We start from the raw sequence: 17,905 nt of genomic DNA on the forward strand, positions 1-17,905 counted from the left end.
GGTGCTGTGACAATTTGTCAGCATACGATCAATCGTTATTGCGTATTAACTAATTTGTATAATTTTCTAGACTTCAGAAAACCATCGTGATATTATACTTGATATTCACTTCAAACATTAATTATATATTTTAAATTGATTATTTTATGCCCACAATTCTGTACAACATAAAAGTAATTAAACATATTGTATTTAGTATGCATTATACTCTGATATTATAAATATCTTGGTAATAATTTAATAAAGTGGGTCATTTTATTAATGGTATAAAATATTACAGCGCTTTAATTAAGTACAAATTAAAATGTATAATTAATTCTGAATGGGGTTATTTTTATTCTTTTCATATTTTGTTTTAAATTTTATAACGTATCATTTGCTATATATAACTATTAATAATGTCTGTATAGCTTTTAATTGGTATTTCATTAAATGAATTTAATACGATTGCTTGTTTTTTTTTTTTTAAGCAGGGCTTACTTCACAGTAAAGATAGCGTATGATTCACTGTTAAAAAAATTTAGTAAGATCAACTTTGTCTCCATTGACTTTTAATTTTCTTTTATTACAATCAAATTTACCTCTGATTTGATTGCAATGTCCATACTAAACTAATTATTTTACAAATAGAACTTTTTTGTCACCTACTTGAACATAATGAAACTAATATTCTTATTAAAAAATTGTATAAACAATACTACGAAGTGTAAGTGTTCTTTCATTAAGTATTACAAATTAAATTCTCCGCGAATTTTTAAACCAAAGCCTGCATTTTCCACATTTTTTCTACAGTCTTAACAATTTTCACAAGTACGGTTAAAAATGACTTTAGAATAAAATACTTAAAGTAAAAACGCAACCGCAAATTTATGTTCCATTTAATTCGTTGCCACGTTGGTTGCATATAACTTCAAGTGGAATCAGTTTAAAAGAATGTTATTTGATGTTTTCACCGAGTGTACCAAGGGTTTCCTTTTACGAGCAACAAGTCGCATGTTCCTATAATTGTAGGTACTACATTCCGGAACCGTCTGTAGCAATATGCATGATACATGTATCGTTCCAATTATGTAAGCTTCTCGAAGCATGTTAGGGTATACGAAACAGATGTATATATATATATTCTGCAGTAAGTTCGTTTGTACCCGTTAATTACAAATCGATCGAGAGTTTGATGCTTTACTCACCTTGATTCTCACGATTCATTGAACCGTTACTCGGTCTTTTTTCTGAGATACGACTTCTTATAATAGTCGCAAAACATATAGAACATGGTAAGGATCTGTGACATGTATATATAAGCCACTGGTTTTCGATTTGGTTCGCAGGAGGGCAACAGAGCTTGAAACGTGTGACATACCATAATAACAAACTGGATCTGCAAACACAGAAGAAATATTTTCAATCCTATAACTCGTTATATTATTCTTATTTGAGCCATTTGTTAATAAAAATGTCCAATGTGCACGACAAATCTCATCGTTACAAAAGAGAGTTGCAAAAACTGTAAATTAAATTTACATTTATAAATAAAACATATTGTCTATTGAGAATCTTTTACATCGGTTTTACAGTCTACAATTCTGTAAAAAGTTAATTTTAATGAAACGTTTTAATGAAACACAGATGTTCAAATTACTAAACTCGAAATACACATAAAAAGATAAGTAATAAGGGTTGTTTGCAAATAATAGTTGGTTCAAATTTTCCTCAACATGTTTCCTCTTTCACAAGAGGAATTCCATTAATTTTATTTTTCTAAACAATTTTGCAATCCCTGTAAATACAATTTTATACAGTGTAACTGAATCCACAACAACAAACATTTTTTCTTATTAAAACTATTGTAAAACGGAGCTGCTCGTTAAAATATAAACCACACGTTAATGCAGAGCAAACATCGCCCAAATTCCTAACACCGGATAGAAACAAAGAGCCGCGAATAAACAATTTATATACCCAAAACAACATTTCCCCCGTATCTCAAAATTCACAAATCACATATTACCCTTATCGACAATTTCCTCGTATTTCTGCAAAGAAGTAACAAAAATGGGAAAACATCGTATCGGGTGCAATAATTTGCACCTCCGTGCCGCCATAATGGAAACGTAACACCGATATCAGCGATCATCGATGTCACGCAAATACATCGAAGAATTCAAAAATCAAAATTTCCTCAATTCACAATCAGAAAACGAAGAAACCTTGACAAGGAAAGAAATTAATTACTACGGATTGTGTTTCACGTGCAACAAGCTTATTAACACTTTACACTGTTACAGTCCCTTCATCCCCTCCCTTTACCTACCACCGTTCCGTTTCGCATAGTGTAAACGCTTTGCTTGAAATTAAATGCCCACGTAACCCGATAAATCGTTCCGTCGATATCTCACCAGAAATAAAAGTTCTCCGCCGGCGGATTATTTAATTAAAAATCGTACCGACGCCACTCTCCCCGCTCCGCACCCGTTCCCGCGTTCTCCTTCACCTCGCTTTCGTCGGCCGCCATTTCATCCCGCTGTTGTTCCTCCCGGGGCTCGAGCCCAAATCGAATCGCTGTTCGCAACTACACGTGTAATTCTGCATCCGGCACTTACGACCTTTTCAGCCCTCGTGAAAACCTGGTTATCGAGTTAGGGGGGGGGGGGTAGGGGTGAGAGAGAGGAGGAGAGCGATCGGCGAATATGGCCCGATATGCGCATTCCATGCCAAGTGCAACACACGCTTACCTGACCATGTGTTTCGTATTCATTGGGAGAACGTATTGCGCCTTTCGACAACGATTCGATAACTGAAGGTACATACGACCGCATTCCGTGTTTCAGCAGTTTCCTTTTTATTGGCTTCGAGTATTTACCAACAATTCTATCGAAAGAATTATGGCCGAATCGAATGGCGGGCTGCCATGACGCGAGTAACCTTCTTATGGTAATTGTACGGATGAAACGAATCTTATCTGTATCTATCGATAAAACTGCTGGTTTACAATGTCAAATCTTCTGTTCTTTACTTCTGCAAACGTTCTTTGAAATTTTTAACGCGGCCGTGTTAATATTAAGTGACATTTGTTTCGTTTTTTTGCGAAGGAGAAAGAGATGTTTGGGTCATCAACCGTCACTTCTTCTATGGTTGCTTTACTGCGTAGACGTAACAATTTTCATGTAAGAATCTGTCCCACTACTGTTATTATATAACATATCATATGGGGCAGTTATGTTAATATCATTGCAACCAGGGTTACAATTTGGAGGTAAAGTATACTAGGTTATTCAATAAGTTCGTCGTTCGATAAAACTTATTTAACAGTACTAGGTTGTTCAATAAGTTTTGTCGTTCGATAAAACTTATTGAACAGTATAGTACTAGATTGCTATTACAGGTTGCGTTATAATACATGGAGTCCACATCGGGCATGAATTTGATTCATAATATAGTGGCGGATTATTTATTCGTTTGTATAGGGGAGATATATACTATTATTTAGTAAAGTTATAAGATTATAGTATTAAAGTTTTTTTTTTCAATACTTCGAAAATTATTCAATGTCCGAACGTGAACTTTTATATTTTTATATTTTGTGTTCATTCCCCCATTCCATTACCCTCTGAAATTTTCATTTATTTGTTCTTGTATGCGTGGATAATAAAGACATTTAAATAATCTCTTCTTCGTAATCTTGCAACATTCGATCGATATATTTTTGATATTACAAATATTAATTCGAGGAAACTTTTATGCTTCGATTACAATGGCAGATTCTGTAAACCTTTCTGATGTAGTTTTCATAATATATTATGCATAATGTATTATGCTCTTAAAGTAACATTAAAAAAGAATTGAATAACACTAAAATATCTGAAAAATAAACAAAGTTCCTCGAAGAGAAAGTTAACATGGTAAAATCATGTTAAGACCAAGTATAATTACCTTGAATAAAAAAATGTAAATCTTTGATGATTTTTTAGAAATAATTAATATTGAAATTTGCAATGAAACTGCTTATTTATAAAACTATTACAAAACCAATAATGGAAATACATTCAATTATCGAACACACCTAGCAATTCAAACATTGAAATCCCGTTCGATTTTAATTCAAAGTCCTCGGGCACATTTGCAATGCTTTAGCTAACGAAGTCATCCATCGTGATGTATGTCTACAATCAAACATGAAATGGTAAAGTCTAGCAACCGTTAGCGTGCACTCAAGCTTACTGCACCCAATAAACCGCACGTAAATACATACGAAAAACCACAACCCATTACATCTACCAACTAGATACTCTAGGAGCAATCTCTTTGTATATACATATCCTGTAATATGTAGGACCTACTTCAGGATTGGATTTAGCACTTAAAAATGATACAATATAGTAATTTGAAATCAACATACATATCTATGTCTCATATCCAATAACGATGTTCTTCTAATCATTTCCTTTTAAGTTTTCATTTATTTACCAAAAGCAATGGTTTCAGGCTATGCATTATTTTTATCGCATTGTGAATTACCAGATTGATCTAATTTTTTATACGTCCTATTTAATTTCATTTTCATATTATAAGAAAATTTTGATAATAAAATTTTGAAAATTGTACAATAGCGATATTGATATTAGCCAGTATTTATGGGATACCTCGCTTAAAATTGGCCCGCTTATTTTCATGTTGTATCACATTTTTATATTACGTATACTGTACTTACCGTAATTTTAAATAAGACAGTAGATACTATAGTATTTAGGGCAATGCATACAGCGGTGTGTGATTAAGAAACTTGTAAATAGCAGAATCCAATGAGGGAGATCATAGTTACCACAAACTTCCTAATCTAGAAATATAGGTGAAATTATCGTATATATATGTGAACCACACACCCCACATTCATCCACGTACCACCCAGTTGTAACCGCGCATCCAATATCCCAAATAAACGAGCCAATTTTAAATGGGACACCCTATGGATACTAAGGCTAATATCGCTATACGTCATCTATTCGACAGAGGCGATGACCACTGCGCAATGAACAATCGTATTAGAATTTAATGTTTGTATAGGGAGATTTCAATGTACGATATCGGAAGTTTTTTTATTAATGTATTGTAAACTATGAAACACAAAAATTTTATATTTTGAGCCTATTCTACATTTTCTCTCTCTTTGGAAAATTTTTTGACAATCGACAATTGGTGCTTTTTGGAAAAATATCCAAAAATAAAAATAAAACTGAAGCACACAAATACGTAAGGAGCGAGAACTGAAAATGCTGTTGGCAGAACCTAAACTTAATTATGTACACAGCATTACGCTTGGATAAGACTTCATGGGCAGAAGTGTTACGGATATTTTTAAATCGTTCCCATTTCTTTGACAGAATCGTATATATTCTTATATGGTATTCTTACTTCAAGAATAATGTAGTGAATTAGTACGAATTTGAACAAGTATACACCTATGTGGATTGAAATAAATGGAATACAATTTCGTAGATATTTATTTCATTTGTTTGCAATATAATCTCGAATAACCTTGAAATCTTCTGACCTTTGTTATAAATATTTGTTGACATCGTTAATAATTTTGAGGACATTTGCTTACAGTTGATCAAAATGAGAAACTGAATATGATTGTATAATACTCGATAAAATTTCTCACTTTAAAAATCAAATTTTTTTACGATGTAAATTAAAATAATCTTCAGTTCACAATCGTGCTATCACTCTCGTTTTCGTTTGAAACGTTCAGCGAAAAATGTTAAAATTTGTATGTGAGGTAACAAATTTAATAAAATGTTTTAAGGATAGTGAAAAGTTACGTGTTAATACGTTCGGCACTTATTTATCTCAAAATTGTCAATGAAGTAGAACGTTGAAATTAAAATTTTATTGCGTCCACTAGATAGACAACGTAACATTCTATATTTAGAAACAAATAAAACAGTTTTTTTGAAAACTGGATTTATATCCGGTATTTCGTTATTCCAAAAAAGCGTTGTTTCTACATTCCCTTTGGCATTTATATTTTACGGCTGTATGCGTTTCATCTGCGATTCTTGGCACGCCAGTGGAAGCATAAAGAACAATTTCATTGTAGCTGGTTCAGTACGCGAAACGTATTGAATTTTGCATGGTTGTTTGAACCTGCCGATTGTTTTCAAAGATTAAAGTATACATTTCTAAACAAATGCACTCTCCGTTCTATATAAATAATTATTATTACATCAAATTAATCCTCCGCCGTAGCATTGTTAACACAAGCCCCACTGGTAATGAACCACTCTATGTCACGAACATTTCATGAACCAAAATCGTTTAATTGGAACCAAACTTTGAAACAACTTCGATCGCTGTGTATATTTCCATTTAAAACTTTTCATTCTGTTGATCAGTAGACTACGTGGAAACAAGCAAAAATTATTCTTGCACGTATCGAAATTTAAACTTTCAAAAAGATTTTTTTACCAATTTCTATCGATTAAGGGTTATGCCTCATTTGTGAAAAGCATAACAAATTTGATTCTTTGTTTCTCATACGTCATAACTTTTTGGATCAAGAATTGTATAAACCATTGTTCATATCATTTGACGTGTTATACTTTGTGTAACAAAATTAAAAAAGAATTTAAATCATTTAAAAAATAACAAAGTTTGAAGTTCTGTAATTTCGTGAGTAGTAATCGAAGACACTATTTATGCAAATAGCACAAATGACTGGCCGTTTATTTGTATTCGGAACGTAATTATATAATGAATAATAAATAATAAATGTTGACCGTCTTGTCTACCATATGTTCAAAAAGTACAAATTATAATATATTCTAATTTCTTCCAAATTTTTAATATTACTTCTACTCAGGTTTATTAATTTGAAGAAATTATTTTACCCAAAAGGATGCAGATTCAGTGTTAAAAACTTTTAAAATATAAATACGTGCGTAATGCCTATATACACGAACAATGTTTTTTATTATTTTCACAGAAACGTTCTATGACTAAAAATTACACAATTACGAAATTTTCAATATTTAACAGATTTTCAAAATATTAGAAATGCAGATACGGTTGTATGATTTGAAATTGGAATAATTTATTGAAAATCAGAAGTTTTCAAATGTTTTTAAGTGCACCCAAAATTCCTTATTTGACACAAAAAACACAAAAGAAACTGAATTCCGGTCCCAAGACAACGACAATTCAAAAGTTGTAATGAAATTATATACATTTATATGTGAAAGTAATATCTTTGTTTAAACAAACACGACACTCCTATTCCAAGATTTTCAATATGTTTCGACAAATTGCATAATTTGAGTCAATGTTATCGTTATTACTTGACTTGTTACTTAATTCTTAATTTTATATTAAACATCCTTCTGCCCCGCAAATTTTTAATTGGAATTTTACCTTATATTAAAAAATACTTATCAAAGAGATCTCGAAACCCTAGCATCGAAGCATTTAAATAAACTATAATATAAACTGTACTTGTTATTTCCATATATCTAAAACTCTATACTTATAACAAGATAAACAACGTATTTATTTGAGCCAATATTATCATCCCTAAAAAGCTAGGAAAGAAGTTTTCGAAAGTTATAAATAAATCGTGCTCTGTAAATGGAGTTGTTTTAAGTATTCGAAAGTGTGCTCTCAGTAAACATCCTTCTCCTCTTTCCCCACAAATTGTGGTACAAATTATGTTAAATTCAACCAACATAAAAATTCTGCATCCCTTTTACCTCAAAACAGAGATGGATATCGTCCAAATGGAAGAATTATTTAAACGAAAAGTCCATCGTAGACGCTTTATCCTTGTACGTTACCCGAAAGGGCCACTAAATTCAAGTTATTTTTATTCGACGTGTAATATAAATTGTTTATGTTCTGTTCGATGCTTGAAATTCTTATTCGGATAAAAGTTTCGCCCGTCTCTGGTTCGAGACCCGCATATCTTCGCGTGCGTTGTCACAATTATTATCCATTCGAGCGTTTCGCGAAACGTTTTCGCAGCGGCGTTTCTACGAAGAGTCGTTCATTACTCGTTGTTTTCCATTCCGCACGTTATTGGCTTAGATTAATTTACTTTGCCCCGTGTTCACGGCACGGCGGCTAAACGTCAATAGCAATTCTGCTTTTGAAAAATTCGCCGTGCGACGAAATGTAATTTTACGATTACGCGATACGCGGCGTGCACGGTGAAATGAGCGAATAACGCTCCCGGCACGGCAATTCAGTCAGCGCAACGAGCGGCACGAGAATATATATGCATTCCGCGCTGTATGCAACGCGCCAGATAGTGAAGTCAGATAGAAAATGGAAACGTACCATTTGTAATCCCGTAATGTATTGTTTCCAAGGTGCGATCCTCTTTTGCATTTCTGGGCCCAAACAGGCAAGGAGATAATAGGTGTACATAATCACGTGCACTATGCAGTTTAGCATAATCGCGAAAGTCCACATACCGCCTGCAAATAACACCGTTCACATTTGAAGAGTTTCGTTGAAATTTATAGTCGAATGAAATGTTAAATCGTTTTCGCGACAGAACAAATATTCTTGGGGAAATAAACATACTTTTACCGTTATTGATAAATTAGCATATACATTTCGTTCTTTTGTTTCAAAACAAGAGAAAATGATTTTTTATCGAAATAATATAATTAATACATAGAAGATGAAATTAGGGATGCTCCTTTAACCCATTTCCTTAAAAGTGTTTGTTTTATCATTTTTTTTATTAATTGTTTCGATTTTGCACGTCAAATATAAATCATAGTTCGTGAAATATTATAAAAAGTTTGCTACACAGGTATGTATTGATCTAGATTAACGAACACGTTCCATGTTTCGTACGAACACTAAAACCACGTGCTAGTTTAATGACATCAAACATAGCAGGAATCCCCCAAATGGGAACCATAGAAGAAAATGGGTTAACTAATAAACGGAGACTCATTAAGGAGTATTAATACTTGGCAGACTGGAATATAATTTTGGTATACGAACAATAGATTTTGGAGCCATTGCCAGAAAATATACGCGTATAAAAAATTACTTTATCCAATACACAAACTTTACTTTAATTTATTGAATTGATACGTACTCATTATACGTCTTTATTTATACGTGATGACAAGATTGTCGAGAATTTCCCGAGATGCGTATAAAACGATAAAAATATGTTGTTGGGTACATTCCAGTCCACAAAAGGCTAACATTAATAATAAAAATATTTCTGTCTCGTGTATGTTTCATGATTTTAATCCTTCACGGTCTTTTAGTACTATTTGTCTGATGCAATTGTTTTGTTTTTTCTTTTAATTTGAATATTTCATTAATAACTTATTAATTTTAAACGAAACGTTACACTGCTTATACCTGGATCTATTTAGTTATAATCTTACTTATAAATACTTTAATTACTTCAATAAGTTCAGTTCTGAATAGAATTTTAGAACAATTTGCATATATATTGATATAAATTGACCAAATTTTAATATTTCTGGATTAATTTTAGACATATCTTGTCTGACTTAAATTTGGAGACATTTTTTTCTTCTTGATGCTAAGATCGTTTATTCAAACTTTATCTAATTTAAAACTAACCACCTAGCTGTAGCATTTGTCTTTTCAATTGAAGTGTAAAGGGTTAAAATGTTGAATTCTTTTAATGTTCAATTACTCATTTCATTTTACTACTGCTATTCAAAGTCTTAGTTATTTAGACGTATAATGTGACTAGAATTAAAAATTTTATTGTCGAAAGATATGTGATTAAAACACATGTTTCTTCTGTAATTTCTAGGAAAAGATAAATAATAACGGTAGTATTTTTATTAATAAAAATTATTCTAAATGAAAGAATTATGGTATTTGTTGATAAAGAATGTTTACAAATAAAAATTAAGGAATTGACCTCTTCAGAAACGAATTATTTTTCTTGAAATACATCGAAATTCAAACAAATATTAGCGGTTATTTTCAAGTTAACATATTGATAATAATTTGAAACTTAAACGTGCATCCTTTTATTTCCACATAAAAGTTTGGAGCATCTTTCGATCGTCGTAAAAATAAACCCTTTTCAATACATATATATACCTATTTCATGAAAACTGTACTCTTTCATATAGGAATTACATTACTTAGAGAAATAACACTTGCATATCATGAATATTCTTCAAAAAAATACGAAAAGTTTAGTAACTACTCTTTCTCGAGGAAACAAGAGCTACTGAATTTAATTACTTTCCTAACTATATTTCTTCTGGCATTCAAATATCTAGTTATTTTGATTGATACGATACTGTTTCATAAACAAGTGTCAGCACCCTTTTGTTATCAAGCAATAATTTACATCAACAAATTCGAAGAGAGAGAGAGAGATCGTTAAGAATTCATTGCAAATAAAAGTCTAAAATACTGACTAATATATATGAATTAAATAATAAAATTGATTGAATTATTCTGAATATTATTGTACTGAATGATATTATAGATAAAGGGCGAACAATAATTTTTATTATACTTTCTAGAATCTTCATTATAACTCGTACATCGATGTCTCGACCTTACTTTTAACTCCTGATCAGGAAATTATATTTTATGAATTTTTCTATTTAATTTGCACAATTTATTTTGCAACATTTTTTATTACAATGTCCTAATGAACACGTCCCACAAAACATCGATGTACGAAATAATACGTAAGCATAATATTTTTAGTGAAACATTTGCGTATACGCGAAAAAGTTTACATTCATTTTAAAGATCGAAAAGTGTTCCAATCTTCAGAGGCAGTGTATATGCTGATGTTCCTGAAGAGGTTTAAGACAAGACGAATGAATTCAAGTAAGAAAAAAAGTAACTCCTAATGGTAACAATTTACATACCTGGAACAAATTTACACGCTATCCACGAAAGTAGAACGGTCGACGTATGATGATAAATGTGAAGGAAGGATGCTTGATTGTACTTCTTTCTCAGGATAAAGATAACGGTATCACTCAACTCGAAGATTTTCAACATTAAGAGCCTCCATATCCATCGAGCCATCTATCGAGAACAATACAATTCCTTGTATTATTAAGTTCTGTATTTTCTGGATTCATTTACTACTTACACGAAGAGATTCAGGATCGTACGAAACAGTGTGAGGCTCACACCCTAGGGAGAATTTCGTAGTGAAGCCCGACGTGAGCAACTGGAAATTCAAGAATGTATTAAATACTTTAAGCAGTAAGATGACAACAAATAAGAAAGCTGAAATTTTGTAACGTAATAACAGTGCAGTAGGAGTATCGGTGTCCCGAGTGATTAGATTTCTTTCGATCGTTGCTTTCGATTTACTTTTTTGTGTATAGCAATCCCTGCAATGTGATTGTTAATCGGATTCTCTTTCGATTAGATATCTAGGGAAGGTGACGTTTTTTATTCCGAAATCAATCATTTTTTATCTCAGACTAAGGTCGAACCTTCCACGTAGTGTTCACCAGAGACGAGAAGAACTTTTTATCTGTTATTTATTCGATTAAAATTCCTATTCGAATTACGAAATGAAATTATATTTCACATGGAACGGATGAAAGCTTATCCAAATAATTGTTCGTACGAATAAAGAGTGCAAATCAAGCGTCGTGCAATGTTTTTATTCGTCGTCTATTACTCGAATCAAATTTTACCTATCTCTGCCGCTTAACGAGACGAATGAAATGTATTAACGCGAAGTGAGAAACGTTATGACACTAAAAGATCACGTGTCACTTCATACATTCCAACTTCATAGTCCAACTTAATTTACAGTCAAATTTTAACGAAATTATAAAGAAGTACTGAGCTAAATATAAATTAATATCATTTCAGGAAACCGTAAACGAGCAAACGATTTCTTAATCCACGTTATTTTTGCCATAGACCGAACAAAAACAAAGATAACATACTCTAGGAATTATCTAATACTGGTGGTTATAAAATAAGGATGAATAAAGTTCTAGGATGTACGTGTATTGAATGAGGTAGTAGTAGAAACAAAACATTAACAAAGCACACAATTAATAACTATGCTAACTACGTTGACTACGCTATTCTTATTTTACGCGACTTTTTATTATTATGAAAAAATCGTTAAAAATAACGATTTTTCAATTTTAATTAATTAAAATAAACAACGTTTAAGAATGTACGTTGTGTCACAAGTCTCAAGATCCCCGCCCCTGCACTAATAGTACACAAATTTTATTCAGTCATGCAGAATCTGTGAATAAAATTACTTATTCACAGATTACTGTACAACCAGCTGTTTTTACACGAAGTTTAAAAAATCAGAAAACTGAGAAAAACATGATCAGTTAATATACGTTAACAAATTTGTATCGACAGCTTTGGTAGCGATTTTCGATTTTGGTAACATTGATCACTCGTTTCATTCTCTCGCAATAAGATATAATATTTTAAAATAAATAAATATAATTTACAGTTGAATTTAGTCAACATTTCTACAATTAACAATTTTGTAACGTTGTAAGAAGCAAAATCTTCTTGTTCCGGCCAGTACAACATGGCTGTGAAATAATTCGAATAAAACTAAAAATATTTGAATAAATATGTAATTCTGTAACACGAAGCATAGTAGGTTATTCAATAAGTTTCGTCGTTCGATAAAACTTATTGAACAGTACAGTGCTAGGTTGCTCAAGAAGTTTTATCGAACAACAAAACTTATTGACAGATGACGAAGTTTAAAAAATCAGAAAACTGAGAAAAACGTGATCAGTTAAAATACGTCAACAAATTCATATTGACAGCTTTGGTAGCGATTTTCGATTTTGGTAACATTGATCACTTGTTTCATTCCCTCGCAATAAGGGAATTAGCCTGAACAACCTATTACAGGGTGTTCGTCGACAGGTATCTATCTAAAATGTTAAAGAACGATTTTAAACCTGACAAAATTGCATTTGAGACTTTGCGTTCGAGATCTTAATTGCTGAAGATACACGTAAATGTCAGAAGTGAGGGACTACAGTACGCCAGCGCTCAGACATCAACTATCTCGCGACAAACCGAAGCTGAGCCATCTAGAAGAACCCATCTACATACCTCGTAGTGGACGTAATAATTTACGATGTCACGCGATACTGCTATAAAACCTACTACTATTTAGCCCTTTTATAAAATTTTTGAAAGAATTATAGCAGTATCGCGTGATGTCATAAGTCATTACTTCGAGTACGAGGTAAGTGAGTCCTCCTAGACTACTGTGACACTGCGTGCGCCGTGAGACAGCTGACGTACGCGAGCAAACAGTAGCACAAGTCTCTTGCTTCTGACACCCTTTATGTTCAACAATTAATAACTTCCAAACGAAGCCTCGATCGCGATATCATTGTTCTTGATTTTCGTCCAACTTTGGCATGTGGAATCGCCCTTTAAAATTTCGAACACATGTTGCCAAGCATTCTATATATATCGGGTTGTTAGGAAAGTCATTTCGTTTTACAAAATGGAGAATATATAATTTAATAAAATGTTTATACACTCTAAAAAAATCGTGTTTCATTTTCATCAGAAAAAACGAAATGACTTTCCGAATAACTTCATAGAAATGGTAAAAGAGCATCGCTTGGGTTACCCAACATCGAAAATTGCTTCTAACATTGATTTTTTTATTTAAATTGACCAAAAGAATCTTTTAGACTATATAACGAGTAGTATATTTTGTTAACATCTTGTAGATTGTGGTCCTCATCGTGAGACAGTTTATACAGATTAGAAGTTTAGTGAAACTATAATTTGAATGAGAAGTATTCCTTTCGTATATGTCATTCAATTTCAAGCATTGCCTACAAACATAATCTCCTAATAATTAAGGATTAATTTTTCTAAGTAATTAAATTAGACTACTCCGTATTATAGACATGCGCAAAAGGAACTGTGTTTGTTTAACTCACCCCATAGAATACGGCTGCGCTTGCAATCGCCATAAAAATGTTATAAAAAATCATAACTTTATTCAAACTGTATGGCTTTCGATTCTTCATGTAGAGTGGACCGAGACGAAGTACGAACACCAAATAAAGGGATGTAATTCCTAACAATGGAACTTGACTGCCCATCAAGAACCAATCCGCTACCCTAGGATCTGAAAAATAACATGAAAAATGGATTATAAAAACGAAATGTTTTATTCAAACAACTATCGATTCTTTTCATAATATTAAAGTTTGTCATTCCAGAAAATTGAAGATTCTAAAGCACTTTAATTATTTTTAAGTCAAAAATAACTACGTGTTACAATTTTCCTTGCATCAACATTTTCTACTACACAATAAAATCTATCATTTAGTGTAACTATTCAGTCTACTCTACTGTACGTTGTAAATTTACCTTCACTATATTGGGTTCTTATCATAATAATAAGAAAAGAAATATAACAAATCACTACCAAAACTAGATTTTCTAACGCCATTATTACCTTTATATTCCATAGATACTTCTTGTTAATTTTTAAGATTTTATTAGGAGGAACTACATTGAATCAATAATTACAACAGTGTGACACACGTGTTAATAAAAGAACTACAGTTTTGTATAAAAAGTATAGTCTAAATGTTTTCCAATATTGTTACGAAAAGATTTAGAAACAACGAATAAGTAAAAGAACTTGAGCGGGATAAAATTATGACTCTTGTAATAACAATACACTTCGTTATATGAAATGTAATAAGGACACTGTGCTATACAGAATGCAATAAAGATACACTTGATTATATGGAATGTAATAAAGACACTGTATTATAAGGAATGTAATAAAGATACACTTTATTATTATAGTAAAGGCAAATAAGGTAAATTATTAATGACACCAATTGTTTAAACACATTATGAGACTAATAAAATTAAGTAACGAAGAATATATTAAGATAAATTTTAATACTGACCTGCTGCATCCTCCATGATGTAACGATACGTTTCCAGAAGTCCCACATTCTTCAAAGAGTGAAGATATCATCCGTAAAGGTTATGCGAATGTCACAACCAGGCGAAGAATTGCGACAATGTAGTGGACGATAGTAGAAAATAACAGCGACAAAACATAAGACGACAATATATAAATAAGTTGAACATAAATGATTATAGTGCTCGTTTAATTATTTAAAATAAAAATTATATTGAGGTCTTCCAACTATACTTCCCTTTTTCCTTTATTGAAAAATAATACAATGTTACTTAAATCGTTAAAACTTTTTGCCTATTTTTTCAGGCGAAAAATATTGTTTATAATGAAAAAGGGACACAATATAACAGTATTAATTAGCGCGAGAATAAGAATAATTACAAATTTGATATAGTCATGTAAAATATAAAATTTCTAATTATTCTTATATTTGCTCTAACTAAAATAGTACATTACTGCATTATATCATTTTTTCAGTTATAAATAAATAAATAAAGTTTTTTTGTCTGAAAAATTACCTGAAAAATAGGTCACAAATATTAACAACTTAAGTATCATTATATTATTCGTGAACGAATAAAAATATGCTTGGAAGAACTTGATATATAATTTTTATACAAGAAAATTGTCAATAAAGAATTGAATAGAATTTACACCGTCACATGGAAATACTGGAAATTCAAATCACATTTAGGGGAAAAAATGACCCAATTCAATTCATTATTACTATCAACAATTTGCTCTTCAATGATTTAAGTGATAGACACTTATATAAATAGATCTTTCGAGCGTCACAACAAAGATGAATCTTTTAAACGGTTACATTTTTTATATATTGATGCACAGTATCAAAAACCAAAGATGTTATGGGATATATTGAGAAAAAAGTAAAAATGCATAGTTTAAAGAAGATAAAAATAAATGTATACAAAAATAAAACATATATTACGTTAAAGTAGTGGAAAGAAACAAACAGAGTTTTCTTATAATGATTCTAGAGGCTTTACAACTCATGGTTTAATTTCACTTTAAAGATTCGTAGAATCTAAGTACTTTTCGTTGCTTTTAGCGAAAAATTGCGACCAACTTACTAATTTGTTAAATTGCCCGTAAATGTATACTCAAGATATTGGATTGGGACTGATTTACTACTAACGCTTAAGAAACCAATAGAATGAATTCCATTCTAGAGCTTTACAAACGATAGAAATTTAATACCATATGTTCAAGAAAATTCAAAGTTCGAAAAAAGCTAATTGTACGTTTGTTTTTAAACGTTGCATATAATTGTTCATAGAATTTACACTGTATAAAATATTAAAACTCACTACTCCTCGAAAGAAAGAAAACATTAATAAACGTGAGTGGAAAAGATCATTATCCTCAACTTTTTCAAATAAGTCACAAAGAAATACAAACGCGAAGCAAAATTAACAAGAGACATGTCTAATATTTTCTATACATAAAAGTTCGTAACGTTCCACAATAAAAATTATTTTATAAATTCGAAACAAATCATTTTCAGCTCCGTATGTACATGTACTACTTTTAACGAATACTACGTACACTTAACGCTAGGTCCCAACTTACTTTTACACTCTGTATACGTTTATACGATTATTTCTACATACCGTGCAATTCAAATTTTCCTAGTTTCCAATTTCTTTTCACAAGTACGTTTCATAAGCAGTTTCGTGTAAATGCGCAAAGTGCAAGGAATTTTGAAAATTTTCAAAAGGGCTGGTCAATTCGCACTAAAACCGTGAAATCTCGTCAAGACGCACGAAGTAATGAAAAAGATGTACCTGTGGCACGTGAATTGGGAGACCTTTCCCATCCTGGCCATCGAGTTTGCAGATATCGACTGACATTCGGGTTACTGAACGCTTCGAATGGTGACTATCGACGTTAACACCGTCTTTCGCGGCAGCAACCTACTGTCTAAGTTCATCTGCAGGGCAAGCACCCCTAGCAGTGACTCGGAGACAGGAACATGGCACACAAGCCCGATTCCCTGTAAAGGGTTTCTCGCACACCCTATCTTAATACAATAAAGAAACACGTTCAAAACCTGTACAGCGAAGCATATTATTTGCATATTTACCGATCGATTACATCTGATCGTTATTCGAAATTTAATAGTCGTTAATCGCAGCTCGGACGCTGTGAACAATTATTTTTTTTAATACTTTGCGAGTAGAGACGAATCTAATGTAAAATTAACACGAACGGTAACGATTTGATACAAATTTACGAAATATTTTATTCTCGAGAATATCGTTTGCTGTTGAACGAAGCGTCGATTTGTTAACAGTATGCAATGAAACCTATTGGTTATTTTTTTATTCTTCTTATTTCGTATATTCGTAGAAAGTCATACTAGGAATAATTTCTATTCATATTTTACAGTCATTTTGTATAAATATGAATTTTTGTTTGGGATACGTTCGAATAATGAGAAAAAATTTAATTTGAAATTAAAATAGAAAAATAACAATTTTATGGTATTGTTTTCAAGAATATTATTTAAAGTTAAACGAAGCGTCGCTGTATTGACAAAAAGCAATGTAACTGTTTAATTATTTTTCTTATTTTTGAATACTCGTGGAAAACTCGTACTCCAGATTCTTAATATTTTCAAGTAATTTTAATTTTAGAACGAATGAAACTTTGATTGTCGTTTGGTGATCTGGTAGTTTGGTAACATAATGTTTTCTTGTGTAAATATTAACGTTTCTGTACTATAATTTGACAGAAATATCACACTTTCTCGGAACAAAATAATATACAGGGTGTCCCAAAAGTTCCTGTACGTATATTTGGATCCAAGACACAATTAACAAATGGAAAAGAAATAGCATACGTTAAACCATTACTCGAGTTACGTTACCTCGAAATTTGTATTCGTGAAGTTTTTTCAAAATAATTATGAAATCAATTTTTGTA

The 17,905-nt window shown here is 31.6% G+C and overlaps 1 protein-coding gene across 1 annotated transcript; it reads right to left on the bottom strand.

The window, feature by feature from the left end:
- Positions 1 to 1,213: 1,213 nt before the first annotated feature.
- LOC143145893 (very long chain fatty acid elongase 7) lies at positions 1,214 to 16,910 on the bottom strand. Its single transcript, XM_076309682.1, is given in 8 exon segments — positions 1,214 to 1,378; positions 8,329 to 8,468; positions 10,896 to 11,058; positions 11,126 to 11,206; positions 13,953 to 14,143; positions 14,943 to 14,991; positions 16,765 to 16,862; positions 16,865 to 16,910. Coding segments are annotated over 8 exon segments (933 nt in total).
- Positions 16,911 to 17,905: the final 995 nt, after the last annotated feature.

This window comes from Ptiloglossa arizonensis, chromosome 4, assembly GCF_051014685.1.
Source record: "Ptiloglossa arizonensis isolate GNS036 chromosome 4, iyPtiAriz1_principal, whole genome shotgun sequence".
Lineage (NCBI taxonomy): Eukaryota > Metazoa > Arthropoda > Insecta > Hymenoptera > Colletidae > Ptiloglossa > Ptiloglossa arizonensis.